This window comes from Adiantum capillus-veneris, chromosome 30 (genome assembly GCF_014529385.1).
Source record: "Adiantum capillus-veneris isolate H3 chromosome 30, ASM1452938v2, whole genome shotgun sequence".
NCBI lineage: Eukaryota > Viridiplantae > Streptophyta > Polypodiopsida > Polypodiales > Pteridaceae > Adiantum > Adiantum capillus-veneris.
Genome location: NC_140960.1, coordinates 69,124,713 through 69,151,208, shown reverse-complemented (window position 1 = coordinate 69,151,208; position 26,496 = coordinate 69,124,713). Strand labels below are relative to the sequence as shown.

Sequence of the window (26,496 nt, the reverse complement as noted above, 5' to 3'; positions counted from 1 at the left end):
TAGAGAGCTTATTTCTTATTGGTTCTTGTATTAAGTGTTTGTAAATTAATTAAACTAGATTTACTCTAGCCTAATTCTCATTGGTCCACCTCCAAGGCCATCCAATAGTATTTGAGTACACCTTGTGGGCATCTAGGCTAGGGAGCTAACATGTGTCCCTCTTTCCCCTTGTGTACAAAGGGAGCTTGTGTGTGTGTATGAGTTTCTCTCTCATCCCCTACTTCTTGGGCGCACCCCTCCTATGTAGGGCTTGACAAAGACTTTTGGGACACACAAAGCATCCAATTTTCCCTCAGGTTGACCTTTGGACACAACCTTTGAATTTTGGAACCTTAGCATTTTGGAAGTGTTAATGGGCTGAACCTTAAGGTCTTTTAAGCCCATTGTTGCACATAGCTCTTTTGCAGATGCCCCCCCCATTTGGATCCCTATTTTCCCTCCTTTGGATCCCTACTGTGGCCAGTTTGCTAACTGAACCAATATTCTAGCTTTTTATCCCCTGGCACTTCCCCATATTAAATGATCAGTTTAACATGAAAAAATCATTTAGGAGAATTAGATATTGATTATTATGAAAGATTCTAAGCACTGAGTGAAGAGAAAGAGCCCATGGAAAATGCCCCTGTAGATGAAGTTGATGATGCAAGACCTACAACTGAGAAGGAAGACACAGGTGCCGCATCATCAAGCTTGATGCTGCTGCTGCTGCAAGTATCGGCAAGGAGAATGAGGATGTTCTCATTGACCTAAAGGCCAATTAGCTATAGCAATTTGATAAGGACAATAACCAGTGTGGAAAGAGAGAAGTATGGGGCAGGTGAAGCTAGTCCATCATAAGAAGACCAAAAACATTCAATTGGTCATGAAATCTATGCAATCACACAATCGTTCCCTCTATAAGCTACTTGTAGGAACATTAGGGTAGTGACAAGGCTTGGGTGCATGCCTTTGATTTTGCAGAAGGAGAGTTGAAAGATGAAATGTTTTGCATTTTCTTTGGGAGTGTGGAAAATGCTGAAGCATTTAAAAAAAGCTTTTGAGGATGCTCAAAAGGAGATGTCGGGTGCCCCAAGGGGGTGGGTGAGTTTCTTGAGGGGCTAAAAGTTGGCAACAAGGAGGACAAGGGTGAGTAAGTGAAGGAGGAAGTTGAGGAGTCGCCAGAGAAGAAAGGCGTTGCCCCTTCACAGGAAAAATGAGTGTCACAACCTTCAAGTCTAGCATGCGTCTTGACTTGTGATGTAAGGACTCCTACTAGAGTTACTTGATGGAGACTTTGACACCGACCATCCTTAGTCGGTGGGCCATGACACCCATCCTCGCTAGAGACTTACTCGGGCCATCATTGAGTACTACCATAATTGCAATGATGTCCAACTGCATGGCAGGCACCTGCTGGAGCTGGAGATCATATCACTAATCGTGTAGGATAAGTAGATAGAAACAGTGTAGTTACTGAAATAGCACCTTGGACACTGGCCATTACAACTAGGTCCACCACTTGTCCAAGCTATGATCTAATATAGCAATGTCTATAGAGTTATAGTATTCACAACCCTTGTGTAATGTGTAATGTAACTTATACATCTTTTTTCAAAGAGAATTTATCTATAAATATGCAATTAACAAGGTCTTTCTTTTCAACTTACAGGATGGACTTTGAATCTGGGGAGAAAGTGTATATGGTACTTGATAATGAAATAGTTGGTATTGGTTGTGTGTGTAGAACAAGTCCTGATTCCACTTGTGGTGGTACAAAGATAGGGCAAGGAAATGTATCTATACTAGTGGAGTAATGTTTGAAGGATGTGGTCCTCCCTTTTTCTACAATGGATACTACATCTCTCCAAAGCTCATTACGGAGTGCTGTTCGATGGCCTAAGATTCTTTTGTAGAAATCCATAATGAATGACAACATAATTGACACAAATGAAAGCTACAGTGTTGATGAACAAGGGGATCATCTTGATCCTCTAGTTATAGATGCAATACCTATTACAAGCCCAGAGTTTGAAATGTCAATACGCTGTCGGGGGATATGTGTTCGCTACGTGAGCCGCGTAGGTGCCGGGCCTTTGGCTGTGGGAGGTGTGAAAGAGAGAGAACAAGAGACAATGACAGCTCTGCCAATCACCGCAATCATCAATTAATTGATTAACACATCTGAGTACAACTTAATCTTTAGCCAAGGCGGGCTGTTAACAGCGGCGCCACTTGGGTCATCTGCTAACCAGGATTTTACGCTCCCGTTTACAGGATTAGCCGGGCCGTTAACGACACCGGACTTAATAAAATTCTAATGTAATCTTTAATAGATGACGGTGATGGAAATTATCTCTTGTCGCTTTATCTGCTTCAAGTCCAATTAAATTCTGCAAGCTTCAATTCAGTTTACTACCTCAATCGTCAAGCCTCAATTATTATCGATTATCCTGCTCTTTATGCTCTTCACATTAACTTCCTCATGGTCTTCACTTTAACTCCCTCCTGTTCCTCAATTGCTATCCGAAGCTGTATCCCTTGCTTCTCCGAGTGCCTTCCTTAGCCTGCTCTTATGGTTCTTCTATTGCTTCCCTTCCTTAACTTGCCCCTTGCTTCGATGGAGTTCCAGAGAGAAAGCTTTTGATTCTTGCCTCTACTGAGCTTCGATGGCGATCGAGAGAGAGAGAGAAAGAAGCTTTGCCTTGGTTGATTGGATTGGAGATCGAGAGAGAGAGAAAGAGAGATTATTCCTCCCTTGGCCTTGACTTCGTCACCTTCGTTGAAGCCTCGTTGGCCTGCCTTCCTTTTCTTATGCCCTCGTTGGCCTGCCTTCGAGCTTCTTCTCCTTGTCTTCGTTGGCTTGCATTCCCCCGTTAACTTACCGTTCGTTTTCTCTCATGCAAAAACCCCCCTATAAATAGCGTGCCCCTTTATTAACAGTAGCGCCGCCGCTACTGACACACAAAGTGAGCACTTCAGGCCCATGCATTCATATTATGTCACATCAGCTGCAGTTGCCCAATCCGGTACAGATCTACAATCGACTTAAACTTCAAAGTGCCATAACTTCTTCACCGTGGCTCCAGTCGACGAGTCGTAAAGACAGGCTGGTAGAGCTCATCAAGCACTACAGTTCTAGATCATAATCTTCCATCAGTGCTCACTTCAAGCATACTCATTTTTGGCATCATTGAGGCATCTGTTGGCCCTTCTAAGCCATATCTGGCATACATTAATCGTTAAGCTTGGCCTGTTATCAAGCCCTGATCACTGCTCATTTAATGTGTAGGCTTCAAAGAAGCTTAGCTTGCATTTCTCTGCTCTTTTTCTTATCATGGAAGCGGAGCTGCACGACATCCACCCCCTCTGAACCTGTACAGCCTCCGGTCTGTGCCAATTGCACTTCAATCTACATCTGCTTTAGGTAGCTTAAGCTCTTTGCCATCATCAGACTCACTTAACTGGTAAACATATGAAAAATAAAATAAGGCTTATACCCTATCATCAATTTTTTAGCTTAATCATTAGGTAGCTGTCCATAAAAAATCTTTGAACTGTATCTGCCGTATCTTCAAAGCATTCAATGATGGATAGCTTGTTTAGTGAACCCCACCAGACTCAAGTGCTCCAGTTAATGATGCACACGACTTGACCATTAAGTTCTCTCTTAAGGAACCCTGTCAAGCTCAAGTATGCCTTACTCTGTCTGCACACGGAATGGCCGTCAAGTCCTTTACTTCAAGTTCTGTTAGCAGAACCAACTCAATAGATGTAAAGATACTTCATCAGTTATCCAAAAAAGTCAATTGGAAGTCAGCCATGTAATCTTATTGACTGCTTAACCAAAAACTCTTCTGACTCGGCATAATCTAGAAAACAAAAACCTTGTACCATGCAACCTACTACATCAGATAGCTAGTACTCTTCAAATCTGCAAATGGCACTTTAGTAGCCCCCCAGGATCAAATGGGAAACTAATCATCTGTCCCACTGTGAGCATTCCGTTAAAAAAATTGCACCATCCTCCAGGATCATAGGGAATATAAAGTAACTGACAGCAATCGTAGCTAGCATGATAACCTCCTGGGTCATAAGGTAGTGGATGATCATATTTCAAGTATATTGCATCTCCACAAACTTTCTCATAGCATATGAACAAAAAGTCCCATATTCCCATCATAACAGAACCTATAGGCAAAATGAATTCAGTCGCTATGGTTTTCAAAATATCAACCTGCATCAGTGAGTCATTGAATGTCATCACTTTATTTGATAACACGAATGTTGCATGGCTGCCTTCTCTAGTAGGCACAAACTCCTCTAGAGCCTCATCCAAGAGAAACATAAGCTCTTCATCATATGTTGTAGGATGTTCTTCACTATTCTTGTCACAAGGAACTCGAAATTCCTCTAGCGCATCATCAAGAAGCTCCATAAGCTCCATATCTTCCTCCTTGGAAGAACCACCTAGTTTCTGAGTATTATCGCAAGAAACCTCATCGTTTGTTTCATACATAGGCACAAATTGTTCTGGCAGCTTCACACTCCCATTCAAATATCTTTCCACTTCGATAGCACAAGTCTCAGCATGCATTACAAAAATAGCACCAATTTCTTTTTCCATAGCATCATCATAGCAAACCCTGTAACCTGTAGCAGTCATAGACTGATCATCATCCATCACCCCCTCTGAATATGCATCTCCATAATCATAATCTTTGTCTTGGTTCACATCAAATACATATGGTTGAGCATCAAATACATCTACATCATCACCAGTGTCCTGAAATGCAGCCATAGACACGAAACCCTCTTGTATAGCATCATCCAAAACAATTGCTTTTGCATGTAATGCTGCATAAGCATTCTCTTCATGGTCTACACCCAAAGAGAACTCCAAATGAGCATCCACATCACATATTGACTCTAAAAAACATGTTTCTTGATCACTGCCAGCAACTATGCTTGTATGCAAACCATTACTGCTCCAACCTGCTTCTTCATTTATGTCACTTTGAGAGGATATGACTGCATGCTTAGCATCCATAGAGTCATATCTGCTTTGGAATAAAGAAGACAATCCCAATCGAGCATAAATAGTATCTACTATGAAATCATCATCTGCATGCAATAATGTCTCGTCTTCTAGAAGACATGCATCGATAGCAGCTTCTAGCTTAGCATTTTCTTTGGCTTTACTTCTTGCAGAAATATGCTCCCAGAATTCATCATAGTTGAGGATCTGCATCTGATCCCCTTCACCTTTACTGAAGACAACCTTACTTCGTTCAGTAATCTCTTTTATTTCCCGATCTAGAATCCTTGAGCTTTCATAAATGAATTCCTCTGCAAAATACTCCCACCGTGTGGGATATTCTTCTGCCAGTTCTTGAACCTGCTTTTTAAAATCCGAGTTTACAACCTCCTCAAAAGCTGCAATCATCTGATCTTCTGGAACATTTCGGCTCTTCATCTCAGCTTTGTAACATGCAATAAAACCTTTTGGATCATATCCCTGAAAATTATAATACTGCTCTCGAACAACATCAAGTGCTAGCTCTACAGCATCATCAATCTGCTTTTTTAATTGCACGGCTTTCGCTTCCTGCAAACATCCCTGAACTAATTCCATCATTTTAGGCAAATCTGCAACTGCTAGATTCTTATCAAATCCATTGGCATTGAAATCATCAATAAACTGCTTTAATTGTTCTGTCATCTCCATCTTCACATGCCACCCCGGCTCGTTTCGCGTCGGGTTCACCAAAGATGTCGGGGGATATGTGTTCGCTACGTGAGCCGGGCAAGCGCAGGGCCTCTGGCTGTGGGAGGTGTGAAAGAGAGAGAGAATAAGAGACAATGACAGCTCTGCCAATCACCGCAATCATCAATTAATTGATTAACACATCTGAGTACAACTTAATCTTTAGCCAAGGCGGGCTGTTAATAGCGCCGTCACTTGGGTCATCTGCTAACCAAGAGTTTACGCTCCCGTTTACAGGATTAGCCGGGCTGTTAACGACACCGGACTTAATAAAATTCTAATGTAATCTTTAACAGATGACGGTGATGGAAATTATCTCTTGTCGCTTTATTTGCTTCAAGTCCCATTAAGTTCTGCAAGCTTCAATTCAGTTTACTGCCTCAATCGTCAAGCCTCAATTATTATCGATTATCCTGCTCTTTATGCTCTTCACATTAACTTACTCATGGTCTTCACTTTAACTCCCTCCTGTTCCTCAATTGCTATCCGAAGCTGTATCCCTTGCTTCTCCGAGTGCCTTCCTTAGCCTGCTCTTATGGTTCTTCTATTGCTTCCCTTCCTTAACTTGCCCCTTGGTTCGATGGAGTTCCAGAGAGAAAGCTTTTGATTCTTGCCTCTGCTGAGCTTCGATGGCGATCGAGAGAGAGAGAGAGAAAGAAGCTTTGCCTTGGTTGATTGGATTGGAGATCGAGAGAGAGAGAAAGAGAGATTATTCCTCCCTTGGCCTTGCCTTCGTCACCTTCGTTGAAGCCTCGTTGGCCTGCCTTCCTTTTCTTATGCCCTCGTTGGCCTGCCTTCGAGCTTCTTCTCCTTGCCTTCGTTGGCTTGCATTCCCCCGTTAACTTACCCTTCGCTTTCTCTCATGCAAAACCCCCCCTATAAATAGCGTGCCCCTTTCTTAACAGTAGCGCCGCCGCTACTGACGTGGCACATGAACGACCCTGATGACGTGGCAGTCGGCAAGTCGAGCAGCGCGAAAATCGACAGAACTAGCTCCGAATCTGAGCGTCCTGCTGTGCTAATCACATTTCGCTCATGCTCGGCATCATCCGATGCCTCTACTGGCCGGCGCGAGCCTTCCTTCCCCTGCGCGCTGCCTGTTTTCAGCTTCCACGCCATCGCCTTTTTATTTCCTTGGCTTCACACTTTAAAAAAGTTCTGTTTGAGGGTTTTGGGCCACCATGCCTTTGGGCGGGCGGCTTTTGCTTTAGCTTGGGTGGGTGGCCCTTAAAGGGCACCCCATTTAGCATACATATCGACTAAGGCATTGCCAAGCACAGCCCAGCATCCGCTAACAATCTCATCATGGAATCTCTCACCTTGAGGTAACTCCTGCAATGAATGCATTCCAAGAGACCGCATTCCAAACACGAAGCTTTGCTAAATTTTCGGCACCACATTCGACATGCATCGCGGACAAGGCTTTGCCAGTTTTCTTCATTGGTGGCCATAGTCACATTTGGCATAAATATCGGTTAAAGCATTGCATCCTTGACATCATTTTCCACATCCAGGGATTAGCAATATCACCGTGAATTCTACTGCCCACTCTAGTGTGTTGAATGGCACCGTGACTTCCAAGATGCAAGTGTATGTGTCCGTCAAAGCTAGGCATATGATAAAAATGCTCCCGCATATCAAAACCCGAATAAAGCTAAAAAATTCCCGAATAGCATTTCGATCGAGCGAACCGAACTAGTACGAAGCCGACCCCCGGCTAATCTTTAACGGCTAATATCTTGACGACCGTGACTCCGATCACTGATCTGAAAAGACCGACGCGCTCCACAAAGTGAGCACTTCAAGCCCATGCATTCATATTATGTCACATCATCTGTAGTTGCCCAATCCGGTACAGATCTGCAATCGACTTAAACTTCAAAGTGCCATAACTTCTTCACCATGGCTCCAATCGACGAGCCGTAAAGACAGGCCGGTAGAGCTCATCAAGCACTACAGTTCTGGATCATAGTCTTCCATCTGTGCTCACTTCAATCATACTCATTTTTGGCATCATTGAGGCATCTGTTGGCCCTTCTAAGCCATATCTGGCATACATTAATCGTTAAGCTTGGCCTATTATCAAGCCCTAATCATTTCTCATTTAATGTGTAGGCTTCAAAGAAGCTTAGCTTGCATTTCTCTGCTCTTTTTCTTATCATGGAAGCGGAGCTGCACGAAAACGCGAGTCTTGGATAAATCAAAGGGTCCTTTTAAAGGACGACACAATGATGCACACTGTCAACAATGAAGGGACCATCTTGTATGTATTTCCACATGATTATGTCAATTTTTAGGTACTTGGTGATGACTTTGTGGGCGTAGGTATTGAAAGGGAGAATGCAATCAGTGAGAATATTCCAGAAGTGGGAAGCATTACTTTGCTAAAGTGTCCCATGTAACAGACAACCATGTTGGATGGGAGCCCACTACAACGCTTTGTTCGTGTTGATGGGATGCATACTAGACATGAGGATGTATCCAATGATGACAATGCTAGGAAAGAACTTGATGGTAGTGTTGATGCCCCTTTGCTACGGAAGAGACGATACAGCTTCATCAAAAAGACTCAAAAAGTGCAAGCAGCACCAGCTTCTACTTTTTATCTTTCAGCCAAGTCAATTCAAAGGGTTTCATGCATTGATTGTTGTGGAAAAAAATGCTGTCAGTTTGCAGATCATGATTTGGTGACAAGATTACGGCAAGAATTTTGGGGAGAGTCTCAAAAAGCATGCACAAATTATGTATATGATGTTCTATCTATATGCTATCAGAAAGATGAGAAGATGCGATACCAATTCAAGATAAATGGCTCTATTCTTTTCTGCAGAGCATGGTATGAGCTACATGGAATACCAAAGACATCATTTTACTGCTACAAGGAAAATTTTGAAAATGGTACATGCCAATATGTGCATGGTAACACATGTACATTAAGAAGAGGACTTCAACATACTAGTTTTGGGAGAGCACTCTTAAATGAATTTGTGGATAACAACTCTGAGAAGATGCCACATAGAAGCAGAACACTACTAGATGGCTCAAGAGAGACTCAATTAGTGATTCCATCAATGCACAAACAAGTTGACATTTTAAGCGAAATCAACACAACATTGGACCAAATGGGCTATGAGAAGAAGTTATCTCAATATTCTTTCGGTAGAATTTGGAACAAAGAGTATCCACATGTCACTTTAACAAAGACAAGTGAGTTCTCTAAGTGCAATGTCTGTAGTTCAATCAAGGCAAGGCTAGAAGCTAAACCTTCTCTTGAAGAGAGAGCTCTTCTCTTGAGAGAAAGATAAGTTCACATGGCACGACAGAAGAGTTGTAGGCACTTATATTATGCATGGCGCACATATTCAAAAACTCAACCACAAAAGTATGTTTGTATAATCCATGATAAGATGGATCAAAAGAAGACTGCCATTCCTAGATTACACATTGTTCCTAAGGGTGTGGATTCAGGATACAATTTGCAGGTGGCTTTGATAGGTATGATCACTCATGGCCATGGAGAAGGTCATTATGGTCACTTTGTCTTGAATGGTTTGTGGCCAGCTGCTGATACAAATCTTACAATTGTCTCAATTGCTAATTGTTTACATAACTTAGAGAGAATAGATAAGCATCCTCTTGGTGATCTAGTAACAAATGGACTACCAAGGAGTAGTATCTCTCTACTACATGCTTTGAACTCAAGGGATGCTTTAGACCACCACAACTTAAGTGATGCAAAAGAGCCCATCATGCAACCATCAAAAGCTACAGAAGTGGAATTGGGGTCAACATTTTGCAAGTTGCCAGAGAACTTGTTACTACAATTGGATAATTGTGCAAGGGAAAACAAAAATCAATACTTATTTGCCTATTTGTCAATGCTTGTTGCAAGGGGTGTTTTCAAAACCATCCAACTAGGATTTTTGATGGTTGGGCATACACATGAGGACATAGATGCCATGTTCAGTAAGTTTTCAAAAAAATTGAGAGTTACACAAACATATGCTTTGCCACACTTGATGGATACATTACGAAACAATTCAATCTTCATCTCCGGACCCATTTTTGCTTGAAAAGGTCCCTGATTTCAAGCAATATTGTGATGGTTATCTTTGTGATGGGACAATACATACTTGTTGGACATTCCAAATTTTAGCTCAGGGTTTTTATGCAAGATGAGACACCAAAGATGCAGTATAAGGCACATGTAGGTGTATCAAGTTGGAGTGGAAGCATTCGCCTTTGGAAAACTGACAAAGAAGGCAATCCAATGTTGCCACATGGAGATCCACCTTTGGTGCCAATGGTAGAATATGTCAAGGCTCACGAAGAAGTGATTTTAGGGTTGAAAAATTATATTAAGTTTTGGCACAATCTAGGGAATGGTTCAAATGTGCCACGGTATTATAGATCTGTGATAGATTATTGGAGTAAGGTGCTTGACGAACTTGGAAAAGCAACCATATCAGAGAGAGGCTTGTATGAAAATTTTTGGCCAAAACCCCAGGACTCTTATCACCTACAATCCACTACAATGAGCTTACAACAAGGAGCAGAAAGATTCCTAGGCCTTCAAGAGTTGAATGATCATTTTTGTGGTCCTCAACGAGATAGACCAAGGGAAGAGTTTGACCCTATGTCTGATGTGCACCAAGGTGACTTTGTTATGCTAGCTCCAAGTGACATGGAAATCTATCCAGTTTTCGCAATGGATTTATCAGACATTGATAATGAGCCTACATCACCAAACTACAAAAAAAAAATTGATTCAATATTGGGCACCTTGTGCAAGAAAGAGTGAGATGATAGATACTCAAGCTTACATTAATTGCTGGAAGGGTTTTTGGGCTATCAACTGCAAGGACCCACAAGTGTGGGAAACGATAGATACAATTGTTTTTTCATGGAGACCCAGCAAAGAAGGACCATTTTCTAGAATTAAGATTCCAAAAAGGCATGCTCTAAAAGCTAAAGTACGTCTTGCTCATGCACATCAACCACGCTTGGATCAAAATTTGGATATGGCATCAAATTTGGAGTAGATTATGCGAAGATTCTATTGTGACTCTAAGAGTCAATTTTGTAAACAAGATCTCTAGCTGTATCAACCTTTTTTTCTTTTATTTAATTAAGAGAGTTTCTTTAAATTCATGCTTTGTTCATCCTCTAGACTTTTGGTGTTTATCAACACCACAATCTAATAAGATTTTCACTCTATCTTATCAACAAGTTTGTCTCCTTTTTTCCCACTTTAAGTTGAAAATTCCCAAATTACATGAATTTGGTCAATTTGGAGATTCCCATAATGCAGGATTTCTACCATAATACCTAATTTGGTCTTTACTGAAGGTTGTCATTTTGTGAGTCTGTATGTGTGTGTGTTCTACCTTATTTGGTTGCCACACTTTGCTCATGTTGTAGAGTTGATTTATCAATTTCTAAGGAAAGGAAAGAGGTTTGCTTGGGAAGAATTTCACACAAAGGCTATCAAGTTAACTAAAGTAGATGCTTCTCAAGTCTCCTACCTTGAGGAAGGTTGACTAAAAATGCAGAAGGCCAGTAAATAGTTGACACTAGCCTGACAGGTATTGGGTGGGCTATAGGTCATGATGATGCAAAAGTACACATGTATACAATGTGATTTGGAGCCAAGGTGCTCAATGCTTGTCAATGAGGTTATCCACAGGTTAAGAGATAACTTTGGGGTGCTACTACTCTAAGATTTGAAAAAAAATATTTTATTGGGGCTTCACTCGTGGTAGAGAAAAATTGCTTGCCACTGATATGGATGATTGCAAACTGCTCTACTCCAGACATTTCCATGCTAGAGTGGATAGCCTATATGAAGTCTCTTAACCCTGAATTTTTTCATCTTCAGGTAGAGATAATCCTCTTGCAGATATGTTATCAAGGGTTAGGTTTGAAGATGAAGAAGAAATACTTACCATAAGTGATGATGTTGGCTGAAGTTCTATACATCTTCTTATCTACATGAAAATTGTGGTAATATTGCTCATGCTTATGAAGTATTTTTTGAAGAATTCTACAAGGGAGAGTGGCTTATGGTTGGCCACTACCTTAGCACTCTTGCTAGACAAGAAGGATGGAGTGACCAAGATTATAGGAAGATCATGGAAAAGGCCTACGGCTATTTTCTAAAGGATGGGCATTTGTGGAAGCAGCCAAAGTGTCCAGGAGGCGTACTGCAATGGGTTGTTTTGACAAATCAACTCAACAATAGGTTATAAAAGAGTTTTATGAGAGCTTATGGGATGGACATAGAGGAGTTTGGGCAACCTTTGTCAAGATCAATGACCGATACTGGTGGAAAGGTATGTATAAAGATGTGGCTCATTTTGTGGAGACATGCTTAGTATGTCAATAGTATTCTAATGTGCGACATCAAGATGGATTGCATCCCACCTATCCATTAGCTATGCACTACAAGTGGGTGGTGGACCTGATTACAATGCCAATAGGTGTTTGGAAAATGAGATACATTGTTCTTGCCACAGAGAAGATCTTACTAACCAGGTTGAAGGCAGAGCTTTGCGTACCAAAGCTACCAGTTCAGTATGCAAGTGCTTGCTTGAAGATGTTATTTCCAGGTATGGATGTGTTGGCAGAATTACTGCTGATAGAGGAGAACTGGATGCAGATGAAGATTGAGAGTTTTTTGCTCATATGGGCATTAAATAGGCTTTCACTACAACATACAACCCAGATGGTATGGGAAAAGTTAAAGAGGGCACCCGCCTATTGTCAAAGCTTTGGCAAAGGTGTGCCAAGGACATATTGGTGATTGGCCTAAACTCTTACCATTTGCTTTGTGGGTTGATCGTACTACACACAACTATGTTACAGGTTTTATGCCGTTTTTGAGCTGATGTATGGGAAAAAACCCATTATGACTACAGAGGGAGGTGGTTATGTCCTGGACCATAATGCCATGGGAAGAGGGTATGTCTATGGATTCGTCAACTTTAGAGGCATCAAGAAGATATCAAACACGCTAAAGAGAAGCTTAAGGAGGCAAGGTTGAAGAATAAATCATCACTCGATGGAAAGCACAGACTATGACCACATGCTATATAAAACGACAACTGGGTACTTGTTTACGACAGTAGCCTGGAGAATCAATATGCTGCTATGTGGAAAATGGTTAAACGATGGTTTGGACCATATATGGTGCTTCATGTTCTTGATAATGTGACATATCAATTATGAAAACTTGATGGAACTGTAATGGAATTTTCCTATTCAATTTGAGAGTAGCGGAATTTAATGAGAGTACTTTCAAGAAATGATTTTGTGAGCATAGCGGGTTGACATAATTGAAGATAGCAACATAATCATAGCAATTAGTTAACTTGGCATAGACAATACTTTTGCAAGAGAGAGAATTTAGAGAACATGACAACAGTTGAGGACCGGATTTATGTGGAGCCGGTCCCCCCTCCAATAGGCATTTGTATTATGATTTCTCCCATAAAGAGAGACTTGTTACAATACATTCTTTGTGTTCCTTGTGACCTAGGTGAAGCAATGAAGATGGAAAGCTTCATGCATCACCATCATAGCATAACCTAAACTTGAAGAAAGCTTTAACTATACCAAGCCTCAGTCCCAAGACCTCAAACACCTTCGAAGGTGGAGAGAGCTAGCAGGGAATGAGGGTAGGGAAGAGGAAGAAGAAACATTTCATACGAGAAAGAGCTAGTTCCTCACTTATCATAACTCTTATGCTAGCATACATAATAGCATAGTAATGAAGAAGAAATAGATGGCAAGCTCAAGCATTTAAGCATGGCTCTTGGATGGATTTGCACTCCATAGCCAAGAGTGTTGGTGTAGGCTCTCAACCTCTACTTCCTTCGAGAAAGAGAGGGAGCTCTTGCCTTTGCATAGTACACAATGAGAGTGTTTGTGAGTGTGTGTGGGTGAGTATACCCCCTAAGCACCCCCCTAGCTTGCTTGGGTCGACCCCCCCCTTGTAGCTCATGCTTGAAGCTCATTGGACCCCTCCAAGCCTAGCCAATCACAAGCAGGAGCCATTACAAGCGACAGGGATAGCCTTGGGACAAGTGTCCCCCTTTCCCCTTTGAGAGAGAGGACTTGATAAATGCAAAAATAAATTAATTAAATATCCTTTATTATCATTGGACCCCTTGGGTGGCCAACCAATAGGTTTCAGGCACACCATGAGGGCAACATGAGGAGGAACTTGACAAGTGTCCTTGCTGCCTCTTCAAGCTGGGGCTTCCCTTGTGTGTGTGTGTGTGTGTGTGTGTTCTCTCTCATCCCCCCCCCCCTTGTAGGCTCGCCCCCCTCCTTGTAGGGATCTTTTTGACTTTGGATGAGCAATCCCCTTAGTCATCAAGCATGACTAAGCACTTGAAGTAGGGGGTGTTCCCACAAGCATCTCAGGCAAGCTTCTCAAGGCACCTCAAGCACCTTAATCATGCACCAAGTCAAGCACCTCAAGCATGGAGCCAGTCAAGCACCTCAAGCATCTTAATCAAGCACCTCAAGCATGACAAGCACCTCAAGCAGGACAAGCACCTCAAGCACGACAAGCACCTCGAGTTTGGGCCGGGTTCCCACCTCAAGCTCAATCCTAGCTTACCTAAGGTCAAAGGACTTTTACACACATTATTGGAGGTCTTCAATGAAGCTAACCCTAAGGTCTTATGCTCCATTGGTTAGCCTTGCTCTTGATAGACCATCTCCCATTTGGGCCCCTTTACTATTGGCCCCGTGTTGAGATAGATCTATAAGAACATATCTATATCTTAACACTTGTTCCCGTTTATTCTCCCACATTAAGTGATCAATTTAATATGAGAAAATCATTTGGGTTGGTTAAATATTAGATTTTATGACATTACCTCTCTCTTGAAATCATAGTCGTCCTCGACTATGAGGTAGAAGAGATAAAGCCTTAGTCATTAGTCAATCGTACTTAGCGGGTAGAGGATCCCCTTTTTTACCCTACGACATCTTTCCAAGTTGGATGACTAATCCATTTGGTGCTTGGGAGACATAGCTGCCGCAAGCATGTCTGCTCTTTAGTCCATTCATTCTCCCAAAGTAGAGTGAAAAATTCTACTTGGTGTTTGAGAGACGTCGTCGTCACAAACATGATTCTAAGCATGCATACTAGTTAAATTTGTGCACAATTAAAAAGAGGACTAGTCTTATAAGACAAAAACATGAGTCATTTAAAAGAAATTTGTACATTTTCTTACTCTAATGTAGCATTGTAAGCATTGACAAGGTTCATACTATCCTTAAGTTGTACTCCTTGCATCCATCTAGCATCTTCAAAAGGATAATTTTTGAACTTAATAAGATACCGTCGGATTATCTTACCATGTCGTAGTACCTTGTCTTCATGCCGAAGGACAACTTTGGGTTGTAGCACCTCTTCTTGGTCTTCAACTTCGGGAGGGTCTTCAATAATTGGTTCAGTTGGTGGCTCTCCTTTGTAGGGCTTAAGTAGGCTTACGTGAAAGGCATTGTGTATAAGCCAATGGTTGGGCAACTTGAGTTGATAAGTCGTCTCATTGATGGGCTTCAAGATTTGGAAAGGACCATAGTATCTTTTTGCTAGTTTAGCATAATACTTTTGATGGCCCGTAGGATTTTTGCCCGTCGTTTGCCTTAATCGAGCCTTAGGAAACTTGAGTAAGACCCAATCATTTTCTTTGAACATTAAGACTCTTCTGTGCTTATCAGCAGCAGTTTTTTGCCTTTGTTGAGAGATGGCTATAGCCTCCCTAATCTTTTGAAAAGATTCTTGTAGGTCACGGCTATACTCATCGGTGGCGAAGATCTTCCAATGTACTTTGAGTAGCAAGGGACTTTTAGGTCTTCCCTCTATGATCTCGAAAGGTGCTTTCCCCGTAGAAGTATGGACAGTATTATTGTAGGCATACTCTACTAGAGGTAAATACTTTTCCCATTGTGAGCGTTGATCTACTTCGGTAACATAAGTCTTGAGTAGATCGAGTATCGTAAGATTGGCTATCTCACTTTGGCCATCCGTTTGTGGGTGATAGGCCGAAGAGAAATTCAATCTTGTTCCTAGATTTTCAAAGAGACCTTTCCAGAAATTACTGGTCATTCTAGGATCTCTATCTGACACGATGGATGTGGGTAATCCATGGTGCTTGAAAATCTGAGATATGAAGAGAGTTGCCATTTGATGTGCCTTAATAGTCTTTCTGACAGGAATAAAATGTGCTTGCTTGCTAAACCTGTCGACTATTGTCCATATTCCTGTATTCCCATGGATAGATTTGGGTAATCCAAAGATGAAATCCATGGATATACTCTCCCATGGTGAATTTGGAATAGGCAATGGCTGGAGTAATCCAGGTTGCTTCCCTTTATCATACTTGGTCTTTTGGCATACTACACATTTTGAAACATACTCTTGTATGTCCACTTTCATGGTAGGCCAATAGAAATACGTCTCTACTCCTCGGAGAGTAGGTTGAATACCTCTATGCCCTGCATATGGAGGAGCATGGGATTCATACATAACCTTCTCACGAAGGGAATGGGTAACACATAGCCTATTGCCGTGGAGAAGATAACCATCCTGCAAGGTGAATGGTTCCTCTTTCTTCCCCAAAGCAAGGGCTGACATTATGTCTCTAAAGTCAGGGTCAGTAGCATACTCATCTATCATAGAGGATAGATCATTGTGAGTAGCTATAGACACCGCATTAACTTTTGGTCGTCGTGAAAGTGCATCGGCAACTTGATTGTGCTTACCAGCTATGTGAGCAATATGGAAATTAAATTGCGAAAGAAAATTTGCCCACCTCATTTGTTTGTCGGAAAGCTTGGTTTGCGTCATGAAATACTTGAGACTTTGGTGGTCGGTTTGTATGATAAATGGAGTCCCCAATAGGTAGTGCTTCCATGTGTCTAGGGCATGTAGAACAGCTAAAAGCTCTTTCTCATAAATTCCCAAGACTCGTTCATCACTATTGAGCCTTCGGCTCTCATATGCTATGGCATGCCCTTCTTGAAGAAAAACCGCTCCAAGGCAATCACCACAAGCATCACATTGGACCTCAAATGGCTTTGAGAGATCCGGAAGCACGAGGACTGGTTGGGAAGTAAGCTTCTCTTTGAGTTTTTCAAAAGCATTTTGCTCCTTAGCAGTCCATACAAACTTAATGTTCTTCTTTGTTAAGTCGTGTAGTGGTCCTGCTACTTGAGAGAATTTTGCTATGAAGCGTCTATAGTATGCACACATATCAATAAAGCTTCTTAGTTCATGTAGATTCCTTGGGTTAGGCCATGATTTTATTACCTCTAACTTTGATGGATCCATACGAATACCATCGTGAGAGATAATATGACCTAGATATTGAATCTCTTGAAGGAAGAATTCACTTTTCTTTTGGTTGAGAAAAAGTTTGTTCTCCCTCAAGGCTTGAAAAATCACTTGGAGATGTTGCTTATGTTCCTCCAAAGAGTTGGAGTAGATGATGATATCATCAAAGAACAGTCCAGTGAATTTATGATACGGTCTAAAAATTTTCTCCATGAGACGATTGAAAGTAGCTGGTGCATTAGTCAAGCCAAAAGGCATGACTAGATATTCATAAAGACCAAATGTTGTGCGAAACGCGGTCTTTAGGATATCTTCATCCACTATCCTTATTTGATGATAGCCACTCTTAAGGTCAATCCTACTGAAGTAGGTAGAGCCTTGTATCTTATCAAACAGATCTTCTACCCGAGGCACGGGAAATCTGTTTTTGATAGTGATTTGGTTTAGTGCTCGATAGTCCACACACATACGGTATGTACCATCTTTCTTTTGCACTAAAAGGGCTGGAGAGAAAAAGGGAGAGGAACTAGGCCTCACCATACCTTTGTCTACCAATTCGTGTACTTGCCTCATAATCTCCTCTTGTTGAGCTTGTGAGACTCGATAAGGAGGTTTGTTAGGCGGTGAGCTTCCTGGAAGGAGCTCAATACGATGGTCATCATCCCCTCGTTTTGGAGGTAGGTCCATAGGGATATCATCGATGAACACATCTTGGAATCCTTTTAGAAAAGTAGACAAGTCTAACTCTTCTTGATTCCTATCATTTTCATTTGATGAAACATTATTAGCTTTTAGAGACTCTTTGATATAAATCATGTACGCAGAAACTGAGCTCCTCATTGATTTATCAAAAGAAAGAGGATTTACAAGTGGAATAGTGCGACCACGCTCACTAGCATCTATATACATGTTCTTTCCCCTGTAGGTGAAGTAAATTCTCCTTTCAGGGAACTTCATGTTGGCAGCCATGCAATCAAACCATGGTGCCCCTAGGATAACATCCTGATGTTGGAGAGGAGAGGTGAAGAAGTCTTCTTTGTCGACATAGCTTTGGACATGAAGCCTCAACTTCCCAATCAAGGGAGTAACGGAGTCTTGTTGTCCCTTGAAAGCTGCATCAGCTGTTACTATATCTCCCATCTCAAAAGCTTGAATGCCCAACTTGGTGGCCAACTCTATTGATATGAAGTTGAGAGTAGAGCCTGGGTCAAACAAGATGAAGGCATCATGCTCTCTTACCTTTCCCCACGCATAGGAAAGTGATGATCCTTTGCAATGAGCATCCTCTTTTGGAGCTTCCATGGTGGAAGCCCTAGGAGTCTCATTGCGAGTATTCTTCTTGGGGCAAGAACGATAGCCATGTCCTTGCTCCCCACACTTGAAACACTTATGGTCCTTGCGAAAAGCTTCAAGCTCTTTAGGAGAGAGTTTGTTTTTACCTTTGTAAACTCCCTTCTCCTTGGACCGATTTTTGTTGTTGTTATTGTTGTTGTTGGAAGTGCCTTGGGAATTATTTTGAGCATTGGATTTCCCCTTTGCATCATTTTTATCTTTGTTTTCCATGGGCTTGACATTACGTCTAGCCCCTTGATGGAAATTAATGCGTGAAGCAACCATGGTGTGGTGGATTACTTCCGTAATAGTACCAGGCCGTTGAGAGTTGATGTATTCGGCCATCTCTTCAGGTAATCCCGCACAGAATTGTTGTCCTTGCTTGGCAAAGTCTATCTTTTGAAAGACAGTAGCTTTGAGATGTAAATCCCAAAACTTGTCTACATACTTGTTGATAGACTCATGAGAGAGAAGCTTCAAGCCTCGCCATTCGGTAAGAACTTTATCTTTAGTATCACTTGGAAGGAATTGCTTCATGATGGAAACTTGTAGAGTTTTCCATGTCTTTGGGGCTTCTCCATTGCCATGAAGGCTAGCCCACCATTGACGAACTGATTTTTGGAAGTGCATAGCTACATGGCGTAGCTTGGAGGACTCTGTGAAGCCCTCATCCCCAAAGGCCGCATCAAATTGCTGGATGAAGGCCAACACTTTGTCGGTAGCACCAAAGGTGCCATCATAGGTGAGAAAAGAGATACTCCTTCCTCCCTCCTTGAACTTCTTTAGCTTTTGTGACCTTCGCCATGCAGGAAATGATTTGCGATGTCCTCCCCTCTTGTATTCTCTAGGAGAATAGCCATAACTTTCATCGGAAGAGGAGGAAGGTGAAGAAGAAGGAGAGGAGGGTGACCTCTTCCTAGCCCTTTTCTTCCTTTGTTTCCTCTCTTGCCTTTCAGAGTGATGAGGAGAAGGACTATGGGTTGCTCTTTTCCTCTTGGGAGGAGTAGGCGATCGTCTAGACCGCCGTCTTCATGGAGCCACATCTTCAGAAGAACTTAGACTTTCATTGCTTTCTTTCTCTTTGGATTCCTCCTCTCGAATGGGAGAGAGTCTTCTTTTGGGGGTCTATTCAAGAGGCCTCGTAAGCTCTCTCTCCTCTGGGAGAGGAAGGGAAATTCCATAAGCACGAAGTTGTTGAGTAACTTCGGCTTGCAAAACAGGGTTGCCCATAGCTTGTTGCAACCTAGTGACGAGATAATTCACAAACATGGGAGCATCATCATTAGCACCTTCATGTGCAAAATCAAATCTATCAATGTTCATTCTACTCTCTTGATTATTGTCAGCCATGTTAACAAAATTTATGTTTATACTTAGTGTATGCTTTGACAATACAAAACCTTAGTTGCCACTCCTCTTAGCCTTTGAAAATCGGCTCTTAAGTATCTACACCCACGGCTCAAAGTGGTTAATTATAGAGAGTAGAGGAGTAGGTCTAACATAGCAGAGTTGCCAAGGGCTAGCTCCTTTCGGACTTCTTATGGCTCAATAATGGTAAAGCCGTAGGCAAGTCTAAAATGACTCCATTATTAAGTCCAAAGTTCCCGAGGTGTGCACCATCCCCCACATAGTGGGCTTAACAAAACCGAGATTAGATCCCAGTTCCACTTACTCTATTATAATTAACAACATCAACCATTTATAGGCTACTTAAGGACCTCTCTTCTTAAGCAAGAAAAGAGAAACCAAATGCTCTGATACCAATGTAATGGAATTTGCCTATTCAATTTGAGAGTAGCGGAATTTAATGAGAGTACTTTCAAGAAATGATTTTGTGAGCATAGCGGGTTGACATAATTGAAGATAGCAACATAATCATAGCAATTAGTTAACTTGGCATAGACAATACTTTTGCAAGAGAGAGAATTTAGAGAACATGACAACAGTTGAGGACCGGATTTATGTGGAGCCGGTCCCCCCTCCAATAGGCATTTGTATTATGATTTCTCCCATAAAGAGAGACTTGTTACAATACATTCTTTGTGTTCCTTGTGACCTAGGTGAAGCAATGAAGATGGAAAGCTTCATGCATCACCATCATAGCATAACCTAAACTTGAAGAAAGCTTTAACTATACCAAGCCTCAGTCCCAAGACCTCAAACACCTTCGAAGGTGGAGAGAGCTAGCAGGGAATGAGGGTAGGGAAGAGGAAGAAGAAACATTTCATACGAGAAAGAGCTAGTTCCTCACTTATCATAACTCTTATGCTAGCATACATAATAGCATAGTAATGAAGAAGAAATAGATGGCAAGCTCAAGCATTTAAGCATGGCTCTTGGATGGATTTGCACTCCATAGCCAAGAGTGTTGGTGTAGGCTCTCAACCTCTACTTCCTTCGAGAAAGAGAGGGAGCTCTTGCCTTTGCATAGTACACAATGAGAGTGTTTGTGAGTGTGTGTGGGTGAGTATACCCCCTAAGCACCCCCCTAGCTTGCTTGGGTCGACCCCCCCCTTGTAGCTCATGCTTGAAGCTCATTGGACCCCTCCAAGCCTAGCCAATCACAACCAGGAGCCATTACAAGCGACAGGGATAGCCTTGGGACAAGTGTCCCCCTTTCCCCTTTGAGAGAGAGGACTTGATAAATGCAAAAATAAATTAATTAAATATCCTTTATTATCATTGGACCCCTTGGGTGGCCAACCAATAGGTTTCAGGCACACCATGAGGGCAACATGAGGAGGAACTTGACAAGTGTCCTTGCTGCCTCTTCAAGCTGGGGCTTCCCTGTGTGTGTGTGTGTGTGTGTGTGTGTGTGTGTGTGTGTGTGTGTGTGTGTGTGTGTGTGTTCTCTCTCATCCCCCCCCCCTTGTAGGCTCGCCCCCCTCCTTGTAGGGATCTTTTTGACTTTGGATGAGCAATCCCCTTAGTCATCAAGCATGACTAATCACTTGAAGTAGGGGGTGTTCCCACAAGCATCTCAGGCAAGCTTCTCAAGGCACCTCAAGCACCTTAATCATGCACCAAGTCAAGCACCTCAAGCATGGAGCCAGTCAAGCACCTCAAGCATCTTAATCAAGCACCTCAAGCATGACAAGCACCTCAAGCAGGACAAGCACCTCAAGCATGGAGCCAGTCAAGAACCTCAAGCATCTTAATCAAGCACCTCAAGCATGACAAGCACCTCAAGCAGGACAAGCACCTCAAGCACGACAAGCACCTGGAGTTTGGGCCGGGTTCCCACCTCAAGCTCATTCCTAGCTTACCTAAGGTCAAAGGACTTTTACACACATTATTGGAGGTCTTCAATGAAGCTAACCCTAAGGTCTTATGCTCCATTGGTTAGCCTTGCTCTTGATAGACCATCTCCCATTTGGGCCCCTTTACTATTGGCCCCATGTTGAGATAGATCTATAAGCACATATCTATATCTTAACACTTGTTCCCGTTTATTCTCCCACATTAAGTGATCAATTTAATATGAGAAAATCATTTGGGTTGGTTAAATATTAGATTTTATGACAGAATTGTGCTCAAGGTGCCTATTGCATGAAAAAGGATCAAGTTGTTCAAGAAGCAAGAAGGCAAGATTGTTCTCAAAGATCTCAGTTGAGATCAACTTGCAGAAGATAATGCTATGTATGCATTGGATGATGTGTCTGATGATGCGGATTAAGTGCAATTGGCACACACCAGAGGCTGTGCAGGTCCAAAGGGGGTGGATGCCGTGCATCTCCACTTCCATGTAGGTAAAATGAGTAGAGGGATGTAGATTAAGCTTATTTGAAGGCTATGTGCTTATTGAGCAATGGTCAGGGCTTGATAACAAGCTAATTTTAAGCTAAGTATATGCTAGATGCAGCTTTAAGGAGCCAAAAATTGACTTGTTAATGCTAAAATAGAGTAGGCTTGAAGTGGTCATAGCTGGGTGTTTATTGATTAGAATTGCATTACTCGAAGTGCTCTAAAGACCTCTCTTCACGACTCGTCAATTGGAGCTATGGTGAAAAAATTATGGTAGTTTGAAGCTACGATAGATTGTTGATCCATACCGGATTGGGAAATTGTATATGAAGGTCTAGGGCTTAAGTGAATGCATGGGCTTAAAGTGCTCATCTTGTGGAGAGCTTTGGTCTTTCCAAATCGTCAATCGGAGTCACTGATGACAAGATACAAAGGTTTGACGTTTTGCCGGGGGCCGGGTATATACCCAATTGACCGGATTGTAAATTGTGCCATCCGGTGATTTTTAAGGCTCAAATAGGTTGTAGAGGATACTAGGTGATGTGTAGAGTCAATAGAAAGTAACGACTCTCCATTCTGAGTCACGAGCGCCTATTTATGGCTAATCAAAGTTAAGGACCAATGTCAAGCAGATAGGTGCATATTTTTTCTGATTTTTAGACGCTTTGATCAAGGGCATGGGGAAGCCAAAATGTGGCAAGGGCCTTGGAGTTTAGAGTTGACAATATGGAGGTCCACCTTGGCCTTACGGCTTGATCATCGGGATGAGAGAACGGCATGGCATTCAAAGAGGGTGGATGGCAAAGTTTTCAGAGGCTTAAAATGGTAATTTTCAAGGATTTCAAGGGCAATTTCTTAGGTGCTGACATGTGGCGGAGAACCAACCAACATGCGAGTAGTGAGGCAACGAGAGCGGGGTATAAGAGCTAGAGGATGCACCATTTGAATGCATGAAGGTGAGAGAAGAGATCACGGAGCTCAGTGGCTATGGAGTGTGTTTCCTGGGCACTGCGCTGCCGTGGTTGATTATGCCATGGGCGGCAATAGGTGTACGTTGTTGTTGGTGCTGCATGTGACTATTGTGTGGGCGACATTTTTGAGGGAGGCAGTGGCCGGCATCCAGTGATGGGCGATCAACGAAGTGCTGACCTGGCAGGTCCTCTAGGGCTTAGTCCCACACCGTAAGTGGAATTATTTTTTGAGGGCAAAGTCCCCCACCACAAGCGATATCGCTAGTGGTCAAGGAGGGGAGCAATCATATCCAACACACACACACACACACATAGAGAGAGAGATAGAAAGAGATAGAGAGAGAGAGAGAGAATACTCGCCTATTAAGAGGCAGTTCTACATGCAAAAAGGAAAGTTCAAGGGGACAAGTGTCCGGTGCTCCTGGGTTCACTAAAAAAGGAGAGGTTATGCTATAAAACCCATTTTTTGGGCATTTTTCATAGGAGTGTTGAGAGTTTTTTTGGGTACAGATTTTTTCTTAGGGAATACAATAACAAAGAGATTTAGAGAGCAAGGAGACCAAGAGGAGGAGAGTTTTTGGAAGACAGATATGGCGGCAGACCTTACCATCATTGAGATCGCAGTGGGCTCCCCATCTGCTTATACTTCTTCTACATAGTTTCTTCAATTTTTTTCTTTATTATTATCTATATTCAATGAGGTTAATCCGTTGTAAGGGAGATTAAACTCCATAATTTACAAGTAAATTACATTATGGTGCCATTTACGATGTCGCTTGGGCAACGTGCATCTTATCTTGTTCATGTTAGCAAATCTATTTGTTTTCATACTTAATTTCATTTCAAAGCAGCTATTGGTCTATTGTACCGTGTGGTGCTTCTTCTTCTCCTCTCTTTCCCACAGCTAGCAGCTCAGCACTGCTGACCTGGGTTGCCTTCAAACCCTTAAGCTTCTTTGAAGGCTATTTATTTACTGATCAATGGCCAGGTCTTGATAATAGGAAAATTTTAAGCTAAATATATGCCAGATGCGGCTTTAAGAGGCCAAAAGTTGACGTGTTAATGCTAAATGAGAGTATGCTTGAAGTGGTCATAGCTAGGAGTTTATTGATTAGAATTGTAGTACTTGAGGTGCTCTAGAGGCCTGTCTTTACGGCTCGTCGATTCGAGCTACAGAGAGGAAGTTATGACAGTTTGAAATTTGAGTAGTTTGCAAACCTGTACCGGATTGGGAAGCTGCAAATGAAAGATCAAGGATGAAGGAAGTGCATGGACCTAAATTGCTCAGCTTGTGGAGCGCATCAATTTTTCAAATTAGCAATCGGAGTTTTGGTTGTCAAGATATCACCAGTTTAAGTTTCAACAAGGGCCAATTTTGTATCAGATTGGTCACCTCGATTAATGTGTGATATGAGATTTTTGGAACTCCACAAGGGCTTGTATGTGTTCAATGTAGCATATGAAGGCCACATGAAATAGGCACATCAAATGGAGTCCGGAGCAATAAGATATCGGAGGTTGAAATTGGCGGCAGTTGTCGACAATGCAGTGTCAAGTGATTTTAGCAGTTTTTAGAATCGATGGTTGGAAGTCGTGGAAAAACCAAAATATGGAAATATTTGCATGATTTGAAGTCGATGAAGTGAAGTTCTGATTGGTCTTTGTGGCTCAATCAACAGGTTGATAGGAAATAAAGTGCAAGGGCTTCAAGTTGGTGGAAAATTTATCTTAACAAGGGAATTTTTGGGAGGATTTTGGAAGATGAGGCTCAGGTGATATCGTGTTGCCATGTGGCAGAGGAGGAGGGGTGAAAAATCCCACATGCAAGGGCAAAACACGCAGACAAAGGCTATATAGCCTATTTCGTGACTTACTATAGGCAAGTGAATGGGAGAGCGAGCTTGGGCTCTTGTGAGCAATGGTGGATGTCGTTCGGTGCTGTAGTGGTGGCACTCACGGGCGGACGCCGCCATGTTGTGGTGGTGCTGAGTGGTGTTGCTACTGTTGTCAGTGGTTTTTGATTGCATTGCAAGTTTTGATGATGTGGTGCTCATTGGGGGCCGATTCCATGCCCACCATCTCTTTTGAAGAGAAAAGGGGAGCCCCACTAGCAATATTGCTAATGCAAGGGGCCCTTCGTGCGGAGCTTAAGGACCAAGGAGAGAGAGAGAGAGTCCACTCGCCTATTAAGAGGCAGTTCTACATGCAAAAAGGAAAGTTAATGGGACAAGGTCCGGTGCTTGGGGGCTTACTAAAAATAGCATATGGGCTTTATAGAACAAAATTTTTGGGCATTTTTTCAAGAGGAGTGTTGAGAGTTTTTTGGGTAGAGAGTTTTTCTTGGGGAAGACAAGAACATAGAGATTTGGAGAGCAAGGAGATCAAGAGGAGGAGAGTTTTTGGAAGGCCGATACGGTGACATACCTTACCGTCATCAAGATCGCAACGGGCTCTCCATCTGCTTATACTTCTTCTACGTAGTTTCTTCAAATTTTTCTCTATTATCTATATTCAATCAGGTTAAACCATTGTAAGGGAGCTTAAACTCCATAATCTACAACTAAATTACATTACAGTGCTATTAATGGTGCCGCTTGGGCAACGTGAATCTTATCTTGTTCATGTCAGCAAGTCTATTTGTTTTTGTACTTAATTTCATTTCAAAGTAGATACTGGGTGGTCTAGTATATGGTGTGGTGCTTCTTCTTCTCCTCTCTTTTCCCACAGCTAGCAGCCGGCCGGCTTGCCTAACCCTTAATCCCTCGATAGCATGATTGACGCTTCCACACCGCCTTGTAGTCATCGAGGCTCCTTACCTCCCCCTTCTTTGCCCGCCCCCACACCGATCAGAACGTCGCCCTCTACTTCGGATTTTGCACCACCATCGAGCACTCCTAGCTACACACCACTAGCTACTCCTCCAAGACTCACCCCACTCAACACTCCTCGCTTTGGAGCCCAAACTCCCGTGGAGGCACTTGCACTCGTGACCCTTGTCAAGACACCACCACTTGAGACCCCTATCAAAATGCCTACAGTGACACCTAGGTTCATTTGCAAAACAAGTGAGAGGGCTTTCCATACTCAATCAACATCTCAATGGCAACTTGATCTTAAATGAGGACAGCAAGAAAATGATTTTGCGCATTCGCGGCCTTTGCTCTCAGGTTTTTTGGCACTACATATTAAAGAAATGGATTGAAGTGTGTCCGATGAATTGAAAGACAGAGTTATCAGCATGCTGCATGAAGAGTTTCCCATGGAAAATCGCGGAGAGTGCTTTTTAATAAAGCACACATGCTCCAAAGTACAGAAAGCAATAAAGCATAGGTGGAGCAGGCCAGCTTGGCTGA

The 26,496-nt window shown here is 42.3% G+C and overlaps 1 protein-coding gene across 1 annotated transcript; it reads right to left on the bottom strand.

Moving 5' to 3' along the window:
* Positions 1-581: 581 nt before the first annotated feature.
* LOC147418152 (uncharacterized) lies at positions 582-5,026 on the bottom strand. The gene is made up of 3 exons (XM_086507072.1): positions 4,630-5,026; positions 3,999-4,545; positions 582-705 (listed from the first exon to the last, which is right to left on the bottom strand). The coding sequence occupies exons 1-3, from the start codon at positions 5,024-5,026 to the stop codon at positions 582-584; spliced, it is 1,068 nt and encodes a 355-aa protein (XP_086363198.1).
* Positions 5,027-26,496: the final 21,470 nt, after the last annotated feature.

Bases quoted from the DNA above. Each gene is read 5' to 3' on its own strand.
- LOC147418152 (XM_086507072.1), bottom strand. From the start codon at position 5,026: ATGGATGCTAAGCATGCAGTCATATCCTCTCAAAGTGACATAAATGAA. The intron at 4,546-4,629 runs GTTACAGGGTTT...GTGCTATCGAAG, and splicing joins TCAGTCTATGACTGCTACAG to TGGAAAGATATTTGAATGGG. The intron at 706-3,998 runs GTGCAATTTTTT...CGATACTTGCAG, and splicing joins CCCTATGATCCTGGAGGATG to CAGCAGCAGCATCAAGCTTG.